This window comes from Homarus americanus, unplaced genomic scaffold (assembly GCF_018991925.1).
Source record: "Homarus americanus isolate GMGI-L3 unplaced genomic scaffold, GMGI_Hamer_2.0 scaffold36970, whole genome shotgun sequence".
In the NCBI taxonomy this organism is placed as follows: Eukaryota; Metazoa; Arthropoda; class Malacostraca; order Decapoda; family Nephropidae; genus Homarus; species Homarus americanus.
Genome location: NW_024740094.1, coordinates 2,910,583 through 2,926,681, shown reverse-complemented (window position 1 = coordinate 2,926,681; position 16,099 = coordinate 2,910,583). Strand labels below are relative to the sequence as shown.

Below are 16,099 nucleotides of genomic sequence, written 5' to 3'. Positions count from 1 at the left end.
GGTGGGACCTTACCTATGGTGGCGGGTGACTGTACGACAACTGGCGTGAGTTGGTAAGAGGCAAGATAAGCTGGGTGTATGGTGAGTGTGGACTGGTGTGGTGTTAGTAGATCCTGGTGAGTGTCGAGGCTCCCCAGTTGTTCACTGACTGTGGCCTCTTCTTCGCAGTATATCTCCAGTTTAGAGTTTTCCTGTTTCTCTTCCTTATGGTCTTCCTGATTTGCATCAATCATCTCTTGGTGGTTCTTTGTTGTGTTCTCTGATTCACTGCTTGATTCACCGAGTTTAGCTGAATCTTCGCCCTCGACTGACTCATCCGTCTTATTCAATGATTCATCAGTACTTACGAGGACAACTCTGTCCACAGCACCCGGAGCACAGTTGTCCTCGGGACCTAGGAGGGAGGAGGTCGTCTCGCTCCTGTGTTGGGGAACGTCAGAGAGGAGATGGGACTGTGGGAAGAGGTGGGGTTGAAGGTGGGGATGGGGTTGTGGGTGGAGGTTAGATTGAGAATTCAGGTCAAGTTGGAAGTTGAGGTTATGTGTGTCACTGGAGTCATGGAGTCTGGCACTGGAGGTGAGGATAAAGTCAGCCTCCATCTCATCAACATTGGAGGCACTCACAAGGGGGTCACCGTGGAGGGGGACGTTGATGTCGTCCTTGGGCTCTGTAGGTGATAATGTCATTCTCGATAAAAACCTTAATTTTTTTTTAGCAGGAGACGTACAGTGAATGAGTAGTCATCGTAACGCTACACATGCACTACGTACACACATAGAAACACACACACACACAAGGGAACTGTCTACACCAAGTACACATATAAGAGTTTCATTGGCACTCTTGTTCAACTATATTTTTCTAGTTTGGCTTTGTTTGAGTCTCATAGTGTTCAAAATGTATAGTGTCCGAGTTCCTCAATGTTCGGCTTACACATGCTTCTCTACACATCAATGATATGACTATTATCTTATTCTTTATATCTGTTCGTCTGTAACTCGGAGTTTCATGAGTTATTTTCTCGCGCCTTGACGCTGTGGTGACGTGTTTTGATCTCTTCATCACAGGTACAGTAAATATGTCTTGTCGTACCTGTGTGAGAGTCCCACCTCACACCCAAGGCTTTACTCACTCCTTTGACTCAACATATATACATTATTACTTGTTCTTCTCTACTTAATATAAAATGTTTCTAAAGGCACAATCATATCACAAATAAATTAAGTTAGTCCATGCATAGAGACTCTTTTTTTTTCTCATTGTGGAGAAATTTGGCAAGATACAAGCAAGCAGCAGGAGGTGTTGGTGTTGGACGACGATGAGGATGATCAAGAAGGTTGGTCTACTGCCTCTTGTTATTGTTTTGGTTAGCTGAGTGCTGCTGGTCACATCACCCTCCTCCCCACACACTACCTTGGCTCCGCTACCTCTTCTCTAGACCCACCCACACCAAACACTCCTGCTGCGGGGGGAGGGGGAGGGAGAGGGAGAGAGAGGAGGGATGTGTTGCTTAGGGGGATTACCTTGGCTCCTCTACCTCTGCTCTGTACCCTCCTACACCCGTGACTGGCAGATAATAGTACGGTTGGTTAGTGTTGCCTCTGATATATCTCATTTAGCACTGTTTATCATCACCAACCTTCCTCAAACCTGTGAAAATTTTATTCATTCACATAACATTTTATAGAGGCGTTGTGTGTGACTGTCATACATTCAGAACTGGCTACAGAGACTGGCTAAAACACCACCAACAGTTATAGTTTATCAAAGTGTCCAGGTACAGTCAAGTCTCACGGCACAGTCTATCAGTACTATCATTCACATGGTCACAGCCGGTGTTATGGGGGGGGGGGCGCAGGTAGAGAGAGGGAGGGGGGAAACATAGGGAAGGGGAGGGACTTTCAACACCTCCCCTTCATGTCTCTGGCAGAGGACCCCTTCCCTCCAAGCAACAAGCGAGGGAGGGAGGGAGGGGTGGGTGTGTTTCCCCTTGAAGCCAGACTAGTGCAGCACCAGCAGCAGTACCATCAGCATCAACAGCAGCAGAAGGACGGAGGGGGTGTGTGGGGGTACTAGTGAAGCCAGGCTGGACTGGGACGATGGTTAGTGAGTCGTGTTAGCAGGGTCGAGCGTACCAGAGCTGGAACACACAGGGGGTGACGGTGTGGTTAGTGACAACAAGCTGATGCAACTACTGTACTGTATTGTACACACACACACACTACACTCTGTCACTACACCTACACCCTACCACTACACCCTACCACTACACCCTACCACTATACTCTACCACTACACCTACACCGAACCACTACACCCTGCCACTACACTCTGTCACTACACCTACACCCTACCAATACACTCTACCACTACACCCTACCACTACACCCTACCACTATACTCTACCACTACACTCTACCACTACACCTCCACCGAACCACTACACCCTGCCACTACACTCTGTCACTACACCTACACCCTACCAATACACTCTACCACTACACCCTACCACTACACCCTACACACCTACCACTACACCACACCACTACACTCTGTCTACCACTACACCCTACCACTGCACCCTACCACCACACCTACACCATACCACTACACCTTCTACACCACACCACCACCACCACACCACACCATACCACCACACCTCTACTATACACTACCACCACACCTACACCATACCACCACACCCCTCTACTATACACTACCACCCACACCTACACCATACCACTACACCTTCTACTATACACTACCACCACACCTACACCATACCACTACACCTTCTACTATACACTACCACCACACCTACACCATACCACTACACCTTCTACTATACACTACCACCACACCTACACCATACCACTACACCTTCAACTATACACTACCACCACACCTACACCATACCACTACACCTTCTACTATACACTACCACCACACCTACACCATACCACTACACCTTCTACTATACACTACCACCACACCTACACCATACCACTACACCTTCAACTATACACTCACACTCTGTATATTATTATGTATATGTATATCCTTATTCTAACTACACATAATACATTCTAACACACATACAATATATACAGCAAGCATGATGAATGTTTTTAGTAACAGATGTTCAGAAATACACCATAATACACCATAATACATACACCATAATACACCATAATACAACTCTACATAAGGTCAGTAATGTTATATCTACTTAAAATGCCATACACGTTAAGTAAGTAAAGTTTGTAAGTAATGATATGGACCAAGGAGGAGAAGGCTTACTTAAATAATGTTCTTAAGTATATTATAAGTTTAGACAAGTGATATCACAAGTATGTATTAAATTAAATAGATGATAAGTATTTTTTTGTAATATATCTATGCAATATGAAACTACAGTCAACAGTAAACAGTCATTTGCACTGAGCTGTAATAAAGCTTCTCTTACATAAAAGACTAGTGAATAATGTTACTTGCTTTCAGTCTAATAATGTTACTTGCTTCCAGTCTAATAATGTTACCTGCTTCCAGTCTAATAATGTTACTTGCTTTCAGTCTAATAATGTTACTTGCTTCCAGTCTAATAATGTTACCTGCTTCCAGTCTAATAATGTTACTTGCTTCCAGTCTAATAATGTTATGCTTTCAGTCTAATAATGTTACTTGCTTCCAGTCTAATAATGTTACTTGCTTTCAGTCTAATAATGTTACTTGCTTGATGACATTCAGCACAAAAATTAAATAAACTGTTTTGATATTTAACAGTTGGATACGTTTTACAAATGCTTGGTAAGAGCCAGTTAGTTTCTCCCACTCATTTCCAGTTAGACAGTTACACCTATTTACATCCATTCAGTCATACCTACTCAACCATTTACACCCTAACAGTCAGTCAGTCAGTTACAGTCAGTCAGTCAGACACATCCAGTCTCACCCAGTCACTCCAGTTAAAGACACCCTCGACCTTTCCTTGTTCACTTGATGATGACCTTTGAACAGTTGGTCTTATATTTGTGAATATTTCAGACAGACAGACAGACAGACATACAGACAGTAAAATGGTCATACAAGTTTACATTTATTCAGCACGCATACTGTAGACAGACACTGCAGGTATACAAAGACACACACACACACACACACACACACACACACTGTACCTGCCTCACCACTTGCTCACAGCGACACACGAGCACTACAGTGTTATCTGACGGGGGGATGAGAGGGTCTTACCTGTAGTAGCCAAGCCTCGCCCGGTCCTGCAGGTGCCCCAGGCTGGTGAAGGAGGCTCCTGCACCCTCTGTAGCAGCTCCCTCACACTCTTACTGCCTACTGTCACCACCTTCCTGCTGGTGCACGTGATGGTGGACGACACTGTGGGTTTAGGAAGAAGGTCTCGTCTACTGTCGTGGTCGCTGCTTGTGTCTCGTTTAGTGACTCGTCTATCCTCGTCTCTTCTCGGGATGTCTGTCGTCCTTAACTTCCTTATTGTCGTTTTGTTGTTCTCGTAGCGGTGATCGTCGTCGTCTTTCACCTCGCTGACGGCTCTGTCTGTCTCGCAGTGGCTTAAGACGCCCCCAGAGTCCGAGAGGGACTCCTGACTGGAGGCGGAGGAGGACCCGTGACTGTCGCCGCCTGTAGTAGAGATCCTACGGGGCTCGAGACGGATCTCCCGACTGCTGGTAAATGTATTGAGGGATGAGAAGTCTCCACTGTGTCTCTCTGTGTTGAGGCAGACAGCTTGTGGCCGTCTGTGTAGCGAGTGTTCTGAGTGGAAGCGAAGCGGTTCGTTAGTGACTGCTGGTTCGCGCTTGTTAGATGACACATGCCGAAGTTTGACATTAAAGAAGCTGCCATTAGTTGCAGTAGTTGTAGCTGTGGTGGTGGTGATGGTTGTTGGGTTGTGTTGGTGTTGTTGTGGTGGTTGTGGTTGTGGTTTAGCTTTATGGAGAGTATCTGAGTGTGGCTTGTGGTGTTCCCTGCTTAACCTGTGTACGATATTTCTGGTGTGACCCATGTTGTCCAAGCCTGCATCAGCTCCCTTACCTACGGAGTCCCAGTCAAAGGACGCGCTCTTCCGGTGTTCTACCTTTTGAAGCACCTCGCCTCGCTCTTCTCTCTTCAGCTCGTGTAGGACGTTCTCAACTGACCGCCTCTTCAGGATGCTCTTGGGCTTCGGGCGGTGATCTTCCAGGATTACTACTTCAGGAACGACCTCTGTCCTCTTTAAGCTCTCCTCGAGGAACCTCATCAGCTCAGAAGCATCCTCGTTACCTGTAGGGATCGGGAAGTCGTACTCCTCGACGTTCTGGTTGAGCTGCTCCGCTGTCATCTTGGTCGGGTCTGGTCCAGCCACCGACTCGAACTTGGAGCTACTTTGTGGGCCTTTGGGCTCGGAGGCGGGGAAGAGGTTGAGCGGAGTGTCACCAAAGCGCATCACGGGACGGCTACCATTCGTCGCACTTGAGTTACTTTGAGCTTTCTGAGTCGACGATGACGGGACGTGGTCACCAAACCTCATTGCTTTCGTTCTCTCCGGAGGTTCAGGCAGCGTCTCTTTCACCTGGATCTCACCAAATCGCATTTCTTTCTGCTTCCCGTTGCTAGTTTTTGTTGCTTTAGTCTGAGCGCCGCCCCAGTCGTGCTTGAGGTCACCGAAGCGGACCTCATCCTTCTGGGGCTTCCGAGTACGTAATCTTCTGCTTGAATCACCATCGGAAGCCTCAGTTGCAGATGGCTCGAAGGACACCCGCGGCCTCTCAGCAGAAGGTTCTCGAGAACGTTCCGTGTTGTGTTCCAACATCCTGCTGCTGTCTTTGTGTAACCCTAATTCTTCGTTCACCCTGGCAGAAGCTTCCTCGGCCAGTTCTTCACCAATCCGCGAAGTTTCCTCCTTCAGATCATCGAGAGCGTCCAGACCACCTCTACTCCAAGCAGATGATGATTCAGTGACGCAGGAACTTGCGCAGCTAAAATCGGTGGTACTTGTGAGTGTCACATTGAGTGACTCGAGCTTCTTGCGAGCTCTGGCGACCCACTCTGGCTCCTTACTGGCAGTCGAGGCTCTATCGGACAGCTGATCCACCTGCTTAGCTGCCCGAAGACTCCGTCGCTCCTTTGCCAGTCGGATCCAGTTAGGTTTATCTTCTTCCTCCAGTGTGATTTGTCCGGTCGACGAACTTAATCTGTTCCTCCGAGGAGGCGGGACTGGGGGATTGTTGGGGGAAAATTCCTCACGTACGGGAGATAAGTTGTCCCGCTTGGCTGTGTCTGGGTCAAGTGTTGACAGAACTGGAGGACACGAGCTGGTACTCTCGAGGCTGTCAAGGGGAGGACTTATCACCGAGGAGAGGAGGTGTGTCCTGTGCTCCGTCTGGCGAAGATTGTAGTCCTGCCAAGACGGCTTAGAAGACCCGAGCTCTAAGATACTCGACTGAAACGATGACTGTCGACTGCCAACGTCAGAGGAATTCTGAACTGAGTCTACTGACTTACTGACTTTGCGACTCTTTCTCTCGTTCACTTCCTCTCGGGCAGTCTTGAGCGAGTCCCACGACTGTGTCCACTGCCAAGGCTGAGGCCGCACGAAGCCGTAGGTCTTGCGAGGTTCCTGCTGGTTGTCGCTGGGTTGTGCAGTGTCCCTGGAGGTCAACTGTGTGTCCTCCCTGGAGGTCGGGGACACGTCACCGCTCTCTGTCAGGTTAGAAACACCGAACAGGTAACTTCTCACTTCTTCTTTCTCCTTCTCGAGCGTCGGGCTAGACTGAACCTTGAACAGAGGAGACTCGCTTCTGAAGTCTTCTTGATCTTGGTCCAGTGAGCTCATAGACTTAGACCGGACTGAATTTTGACTGAGATGGACTGAGGATCCATGAGACGTGGACGAGTCCTTACGCTCTCGTCCCTCAGAGAGACTTCTCAGCTGTTCTCTGATCTTTTCTCTCAGAGCTCTTCTCTCACGTCTCTCTTGCTGTATCTGTCGTTTCTCTATAGTTCTCCTGACGTTGAAGGCGCTGGCTCTAGAAGGTCTGTTTTCTGAGTCACTCTGACGAACGTACATACGCGAGGTGCTGTCCTTCCTGTTGGGTTCTGTCTGACTCACGATGGAAACATTTATTCCTCCTTCAAAATCTTGATCGATTTCAATGGGAATTAACCTCGGGGGCGCTTGATCCTTGCCCCTGAGAGATCTCCTCGTCTGTAAGTCTCTGACCCACAGCGGTGTTGTCGGCTCCTCGGGCGTGAGGCTGGAAGCAGACTTGCTCTTCTTCTCGTTGATGGTGATCACAGTCCGTCGATTCACCAGGCCTGAGTCAGCGATGCTCTCCCGGTCACTGATAACGACATCTGCCTCCGACGACGACCGATTCTCCTCTAAGTTCTTGTCGAGGAGGAGACTGGCTGAGTCAAACACAGACTCCCTCTCCTCACTCCACCTCCTGAGGCTCTCCCTCCTCTCGTCCTCTTGTGCTGACCCGCAGGAAAACGAGTAGTCACTTGGTGTCCTGGAGTCACTTATATCACTCGAGGATCTCCTCTTAGCGGCCAAGCGAGCGACCTCCTCCTTGATCCTCCTGAAGGATTCCTCAGACTCGCTCGAGAAGTTGTTCAGCAGAGGGTTGGATCCTCCGACAGAAGCATCAGATCTCCTATAGCGATTCTCAAAGAGTTTTCTCCGTATCTCCTGCCGGGCGTCAAGACCTCTCGGCTTGTTACTCTCCTCTTGTTTCCGTTCTGGTTTGTGTTTAGCTTCAAGCGCGTCGTTCAGCTCCTCCCTGAAGCTGAGGCTGTGATTCTTAAAGTCTCGTGTGTCTCTACAAGGGAAATGTCTCTGTTTTTTATGCTCCTTGGTGTCTTCTGCTTGTGTATGATTGATATCTGTCTCTTCTCTGTGATCCTTGACGTCTCTTATTTGTTTACAAGCAAACTGTCTCTCGTCTCTGTGCTCCTTAAAGCTCCCTGTTTGTTTACCGGCGACCTGCCTCTCTTTCTGTTTACGATCCTTGGCTTTACCCTCGAACTGTACCTCGATATTAACTACCCTCGGGATGACCAGGTCGGTGTCGAGGTCTTGCTGGTCGAGGAGCAGCTGGAGACTGTCGGCGGAGGACCGTCTAGAACTGCGGGACGGTGGTCGGCGGTGACTGAGGGCGCCGCTCCGACCCACGTACGCCTTCCCCTTCTGTGGCGAGTGATCCAACCGCGTCAGAGCCACCTGCAGGAGAGGACCCGGGTGAGATACACGTCAGGGAATATTACAAGATCTTTACAAACATTCATGATGGTGAGATGGAAATATTAACAATAACTAAATATATAGAAATAAACACAAGAAGTAAACATAACACGATAAACAATAAGTAAACATAGAAATAAACAAAGTAAAGATAAAATAAACATTGAGTAAAGATATAAATAAACACAAGAAATAAAGTTAGAGAAGTGGTAGATCCGATTATCTCATAAATCAAGGTAGAGCTTCACACACACACACACACACACACACACACACACACAAGGTCACAAGAGAAATAGTTCTTCACAGACACATTAACACCTCGACAAAGTGACTCTCTCACAGTTAAACACATGGGGAGTGAACTAACGTGGTAAATGCACTTTTTTGTTGGTGCACATTGTATTGTCTGTTTACATGCTGAACTGTATACCTGCATTGTGTGTACATGCTTAACTGTATATCTGTATTGTCTGATTTCTTTATATATATGATGAACGGTATATTAATGAGAGGCAGGAGTGAGAGACAGTGATACGGTAATAGCCAAGGGTGAGTGAGAGAGAGAGAGAGATAATGAGTGTCTGTGTGACCCACCGTCCTCTATACCTAGCCGGATCCATCGCCCACGAACGCTGTGAACCCGTTCATGTAGGCGTCTCACACCACTGACGTCATGTGTATAAACAAAGTCAACATCTCTCCTCTCAATTCAGACTTAGAGAGCTTCGTAGACCACGTAAAGCACAGGTAAAGTCACAACACAATTACGACTACCACTGTGGCCTTCATAATGTGTGTCATGGCTTCAGTAAACCTCTAAACTGAGTCTCTTACACATCACTTTCGGGAGGATTTATTTGACTTATGAACCTTTGTGTCGTAGTCTATAAGGCAACAAAGTTAAGACGTTCTGAGAAGTGATCTGTTTGGTGGAGTTTTTGTGAGAAAGTTTCATACGTTCTCACATCACCAGATTATCTCTCTCTCTCTCTCTCTCTCTCCTTTGTTCCTTTCCTCTCCCCCTCACCCTATCCTACCCTTCCATCACCCCATGTTCCGGTTATACGCATAATTGACAAGTATACTACACAGAAGCTTCCGGTTATACGGTATTATACGGACCAATTTCACGAGTATATCAACGCGTGTTTCGGTCACGCTGGTATATCCCATAGGTATATCATCAGCTGTTTCAGTCATACATGTATATGAAGGTATATCTCTAGTATATCAACAGGTATGCGATTATATATAATGGTATATCGCGATTATATGACCAAGCATATTTTATACAAGTATATGAACCTATATCACGAGTGTATTAACTTATAAAGGCGTATAAACCCATTTGTTACCACTATATCACCTGTGGTTCCAATTACACAGGTATATGACACCTATATCACCACTATATCGTTGGCTATATATCACCATGCATGAGTCTCTCTCTATTGTTATATATTGAAAAGGAGAGCTCAACCAGAAGTGCGTTTCCGGTCCATTATGAGGTAAGTCAGGTGTAGTGAGGTGAGGTAATCTAACCTAACCTAACCTGCGTGTCATTTAAGAAGAATTTTAGGTCATTTGGGTGTTCACGACTTTCGTCCGGCCGGCTGTGGAAGTCAGCCGGTTATATCACGGGTAAGATGTGGCATCCGGCTCCCCTCTGTGTGTGTGTGTGTGTGTGTGTGTGTGTGTGGCTCGACCCGGAACCTAAGGTCAGAAAGGTTAATAAGCGTCTTCGGTACTAAAGGACACACGGGGTTAACAATCCATTGGGGTCACGTGGGGTCAACAGGAGTCTGGGATCATCAGTATGGGGTCACCTTGGAGTCAACTTGGGGTCAACTGGGGTCAACTTGGGGTCACCTGAGGACAACTGGGGGTCACCTTGGGAACAACTGGAGTTAACTGGGGTCAACTTGGGGTCAACTGGGGTCACCTGATATTAAGGGATTTGTATCTCTCTACACCTCCATCTTCTCAAACCCTTCCCTCCCCCACACCTGTCCCTATCCCACACCTGTCCCTATCCCACACCTGTCCCTATCCCACACCTGTACCTCCCCCACACCTGTCCCCCCACACCTGTCCCTATCCCACACCTGTCCCCTATGTCCCTATCCCACACCTGTCCCTATCCCACACCTGTCCCTATCCCACACCTGTCCCTATCCCACACCTGTCCCTATCCCATACCTGTCCCTATCCCATACCTGTCCCTATCCCACACCTGTCCCTATCCCACACCTGTCCCTATCCCACACCTGTACCTCCTTACCCATATCTTTCCCTCCCAACACTTGTTGCTCCTCCCCACAATCACTCCACCACCCCACACCTTCTAAACCATCCTACACCTACTACACCTCCCCACACCTGCTGTACCTCCCCACACCTGCCCGGGGCAACACCTGGGGCGCCTCGACAACATCACCACCACTTCCGCCACTAACTCCTTTGTTGATAGACACATGAGGAGGAGGAGGAGGAGAGATGAGGAAGAGTAGGAGGAGGCGGAGGCGGAGGAGGGGGGAGGAGGGGGAGAGAGGAGGTGGGGTGGAGACAGATGACATGAAGAGAGAGAGAGAGAGACAGAGAGACAGAGAGAGAGAGAGAGAGAGAGGAGAGAGGCTAGGTGTACGTGGTCAGTGTATAAGAAGGAAGAGAAGAAAGAGGAAGATTGGGAAAGCTGAGAGGAAGGGAGGGAAGAGGAGGAGGAAAGACGGAGGGAGAAGCGGAGGTCATGTGGGTGAGACGGAGGGAGGGAGAGGCATGAGAAGTAGGAAATGTGGAAGAGAGGAAGGTCGAGGGAGGAGTGGGAGAGGTGAGAGAGGGGGTGACGACCGACTGAGAGAGAGAGAGAGAGAGGTGATAACAGCGTATATTGAGGTTGTTGTTCCTTTGTTGCAAGTTGGGGGGGAGGGGGGGAAGGAGGAGGAGGGCAGGAAAAGAGGGAAGGGAAGGGAAGAAAGGAAGGGAGGGGGGCAAGAGGGGGGAGAGAGAAGGGGAGGGATGGGTGTTTCAGGGATCCTGGCTAACTAACACGTGATCAAGATGGTGTAATTGAGAGAGAGAGAGAGAGAGAGAGAGAGAGAGAGAGAGAATCACTGACCTCATGTTGCTAGCTTTACGATACATTCAACACGGCCTTATGCAATATGTAACTCTGCACAGTACATGGCGGTGTTTTGTTAAATATATCCACGAGAATATTTGTATCAAGACAAGAAAAGTGATAATTGTAAATCAAAATAATACTACAATACTACTACTACTACTACTACTACTACTACTAATAATAATAATAATAATAATAATAATAACACTAATAATAACAATAACAGCCATTACAAGACACTCAGTTCAGAAGGTCGTATGTAAGTTGGTCAGGAGACAGAGAACAGTTAGAGTAAGGAAACGTGTTGTTGCTCTCTCTCTCTCTCTCTCTCTCTCTCTCTCTCTCTCTCTCTCTCTCTCTGAATTAAACCTCGACGATATCTCAAAAATTATCGTTCAAGAATATTAATAAATTTCTGGTAAGATTATATACGACCCAGCTTTCCTTACCTGAGCTTCCACACATCTCGTTATGTGTGTGTGTGTGTGTGTGTGTGTGTGTGTGTGTGTGTGTGTGTGTGTGTGGTTTGTTTAGTTAGGCGTTGTTGTTTTGGTTCGAGGTGCTGGAAAAATAATGGAATGGTGATTGGTTATAAATACAAGGTCTGTTTGGCTAGAGAGAGAGAGAGAGAGAGAGAGAGAGAGAGAGAGAGAGAGAGAGAGAGAGAGAGAGAGAGAGAGCGCTCTCACCCCCTCACAACCTCTCCTGTATTCCCTCCTCTCTTAGTCCTGTCGTTATATATCCTGTATTTATCATATTTCATCATCTCCTCCTCTCTCTTTCTTCCTTCGTCCCTCCTTCTTATCCAGCAACCACCAGCAGCCCTCCCTCCCTCCCTCTCAACCAGCATCTGTCCTTCCTTCTCCCTCCCTCCGTCCCAAACTCCCTCCTTCCCTCCCTCCCTCCCACCAGCAGCTGTCCTTCCTTCTCACCCTCCCTCCGTCCCAAACTCCCTCCTTCCCTCCCTCCCTCCCTCTCGCCCACCAACAGCTGTCCTTCCGTCCCTCCTTCCCTCCCTCCCCGCCCACTTTCCCTCCCCTGTCAGACACCCTCCCAGAGACCGTCCGCCCATCCCATCTAGCGGAAAGGAATGAGTGTTGGGCGAGGTGACTTGGGAGGAAGGGTGAGACAAGGTAACGATCACCTCTCTCTCTCTCTCTCTCTCTCTCTCTCTTGTGTGTCTCTGTCTGTCTCCACTTTCTCTCTATATTTTCCTTTCTTTTTGTCTTTTCTCTTTCTTCCCTTTACCCCTTCAGAATGAGAGAGAGAGAGAGAAGGTAAAGAAAGAGAGAGAAAGAGAACGAGAAACAAGAAAATAGAGAAACAGTTGTCCATACCTATCTCTCCCTGTTCTTTCTTTACTTCTCTCTCTCCTTGAGTGAGTGAGAGAGAAAGAGAAAAAGAAAGAGTTAACGAGGAAAATGATTGAGAAAGAGAGAACGAGAAAGAAGAATTCTAAAGAGAATGAATCCTCCTATTTCTCTCTCTCTCTCTTTCTCTGCTTCGCTCTCTCTCTTTCTCTGTCTCTCTCTCACCTTCCCTCAGTGAGAGAGAGCGTGAGGGCAGACCAAGGACGTCTCAAGGTGCTCCTCACTTCCTCCTATTATCTTTTTGCACCTCGTCTCCCTCCCTTTCTTTCTCTCCCTCCCTCTCACCCCACCCTCCTTCACACCCTACCCCCTCTTCCTCTCACCCACCCACCCCTCTCCCTTCCCTCTCTTTTTACCTCGCCCCTCTCCGTCGACCTCTCATTATCCCAGCGACCTTCCCGTGTGTATGTTAGTCATTACAGAGGGAAGGGAGGGATATATGCTACACGTGTCACTGATGATCGATTTCATGGACAGAGATACAGACAGACGTGGTAGTTAGGCAGGTGTGGGGTAGTCTCACACACACACACTAACTGTTCCTGACCACGAAGCCATCAAAACACTTGTTCAAACCATCATAACGGTGAAATTACCTTCTACTCCTTCTTGTTCTTTATTGTTATTGATAATGGTAATAGAAGTAGTAAGAGAAATAACTAACACACACACACACACACACACACACACACACACACACACACACACACACACACACCTGTAGAGCATCAAGGTCCAACACTGGCAGGGGGTCGTGGAGGCTGACTGGTGGACGACTTGTCACAGACGACCACGACGACTCTCTTCGGCCCTGGGGGAGAAGAAGACAGGTCATTACAGGTCACATATAGGTAATCCAGGTCACTACAGGTCACAAATGGAAAAGAAAGGTCATTGGTCACGAAATATTAAACGTTGTGAACCTAATAAGAAACTAATTTTCTTTTTACTCTCATTTTCTTTAGAGAGAGAGAGAGAGAGAGAGAGAGAGAGAGAGAGAGAGAGAGAGAGAGAGAGGCGTGGTATTAGAGGGTTGAGTCATCATAGCGGTTTTGAAGATGCGAAAAACAGCGAAGGCACAAGAAGCGCCCTGGGGAAACACCTCTGTCACACCTGGTCTCTCTCTCTCTCTCTCTCTCTCTCTCGCTGGCTGAACACTGTCACCAGATCAGAGTGTCGACCACATCTCCAGAGGTTATATTATCAGACAGAGTTGGAGTTGGTTGTCTGAGTTGGTTATACTGATGGGGAGTTTATTCTGTGTATTACTGAATATGTATGAATGTATAAAATATATGTATTTACATGGTAGGTGGCCATTAGTGGGTTGTGGATGGCCATTGGTGGGTGATAGGTGGCCAGTGTAAGATGGCCAATGGTGGATGGTAGGTGGCTAGTGGTAGATGGCCAGAGGAGGGTGGCCAAGCTTTCACAGGTAGGAGGCAGTGGAAGCGGGCGACCTTTGTGAATTTACCTTGGCCGCCCCCGTCTCTCTCTCTCTCTCTCTACGTGTAAGACATCTGGTTGGCCCACGAGAGTCTCTGGTCAAAGTAACAGCCATCTTTAACCTGGTAGTATATAGAGAAGAAAATGGAGGATGGGTCGTTGTACCATAGCCTAAAGTGAGAGAGAGAGAGAGAGAGAGAGAGAGAGAGAGAGATCGTGTGTAAGAGGTGGCGTGAGATAGAGATAGAGAGGTAGATAGAGATATAAAGAGAGAGAGAGAGAGAGAGAGAGAGAGAGAGAGAGAGAGAGAGATAGATTAACGTTAGGTACCTGTGAGAATCCAAGCCCTGACCTGGTTTACTCAAGCATAACAGAACTTGGCAACTCAGGGTCAACCTCACCACCCACACACCTCACCATCAACTCTAACTAACCTAACTAATCCCTAAGTAGTTTGTTGTTAGTGTCAAGTAGTTAGTAAGGTTATAGAAAGGTTAGATACAGGTTAATATAGAGGTTTATGAAGGCATATTATACTGAGGTAACTAACTGGTTGGCCATGGTCAAGCCTGGTGTTGCCATATGGTGGTCTTCAAAATAACGCTGTGAGTGGGTGTTGCCTCCGCTGGTGCCCGGATAAAATCCTTACTAGACTATGTTATACCGGACAAAATTAGCACTGGACTATGTTATACCGGACAAAATTAGCACTGGACTATATTATACCGGACAAAATCCTTACTGGACTATGTTATACCGGACAAAATCCTTACTGGACTATGTTATACCGGACAAAATTAGCACTGGACTATATTATACCGGACAAAATCCTTACTGGACTATATTATACCGGACAAACCTGACGAAAATAAATATTATAACGAGACGACAAAAAAGTTTCATAAACAAAATCAAAACAAAACAAAAATAACCATTACAAAAACAGTTAGAATAACATATTAAACAATAACTCAAATAAAAGAAAAATAATACAAGAAAATCGACGAAATAAGGAAAAGACGATAAAAACAGAGAATGAAAACTTGATGATGGAGACGCAACAAAAAAAAGAAATGATTTATGAATGAATATAAACGATTCTGGGAAATGGTGAAGGAAAGAAGAGAGAATGGAGATACGAATAAGGTGGATAGAGAAGAATAAAAGATGATGGATGAACAGGGTGGAAAGATATTGTGATAAATGATAGATGAAGGAGAGTGAAGAAGGTATACGAGGGATAGATTGATGATAACTACATACATACATACATACATACATACATACATACATACATACCTACATACCTACGTACATACATACATACACCAGCACTAAGGAACGGATCACTGTGTGTGTACAATACAAGTAATAATAACAACCTCTCAGTCACGCCAGTCACGGAACCAACATGTACTTAATGCGTCGCTACATGGTTGGTGAGGCGTGTGGACGTGTTGTATGTACGCTACACTTATCTCCTGTGTGTGTGTCTAGTGTGTGTGTCTGTCTGTGTATGTGAGTTTATGTTTCGCGTCAGTATAGAGTTATGTGTGTCTGTCTGTCTGTCTGTATCGCGTGTGTGTGTATGTGTGTGTGTGTCGTGTCTGTGTAAAGTTTTGTCTGTGTGTACTGTGTATGTGTGTGTGTCTGTCTGTGTGGTGTGTATGTGTGTGTGTCTGTCTGTGTGGTGTGTGTATCAGTCATTATTTCCACCAGAGACTAACAGACCTACTGTACGTGTCTGGTCACAGTTCACTATTACAGATCGAAATATTTTACGAATTTACAAACTGCAAATGAAACATTATGATTTACACATGAAAAATGATGAATTCATTTACAAACTACAAAGATTAAATCACTTATATATTTCACGACATTATTTACAATTTACAAAGACAA

General features: G+C 46.7%; 1 protein-coding gene across 2 annotated transcripts in view; it reads right to left on the bottom strand.

Annotated features, from left to right (window-relative positions):
- LOC121875150 overlaps window positions 1-16,099 on the bottom strand; it is a 79,248-nt gene that overhangs the window by 9,539 nt on the left and 53,610 nt on the right. The window contains exons 4-6 of one of the 2 annotated variants that reach the window (XM_042379574.1): window positions 13,467-13,559; window positions 4,252-8,233; window positions 14-667 (exon numbers count right to left, since the gene is read on the bottom strand). In XM_042379574.1, the coding sequence (XP_042235508.1) occupies window positions 14-667; window positions 4,252-8,233; window positions 13,467-13,559 (4,729 nt within the window). The remainder of the gene's footprint in view (window positions 1-13; window positions 668-4,251; window positions 8,234-13,466; window positions 13,560-16,099) is intronic. The other variant, XM_042379575.1, reaches the window with a different exon arrangement.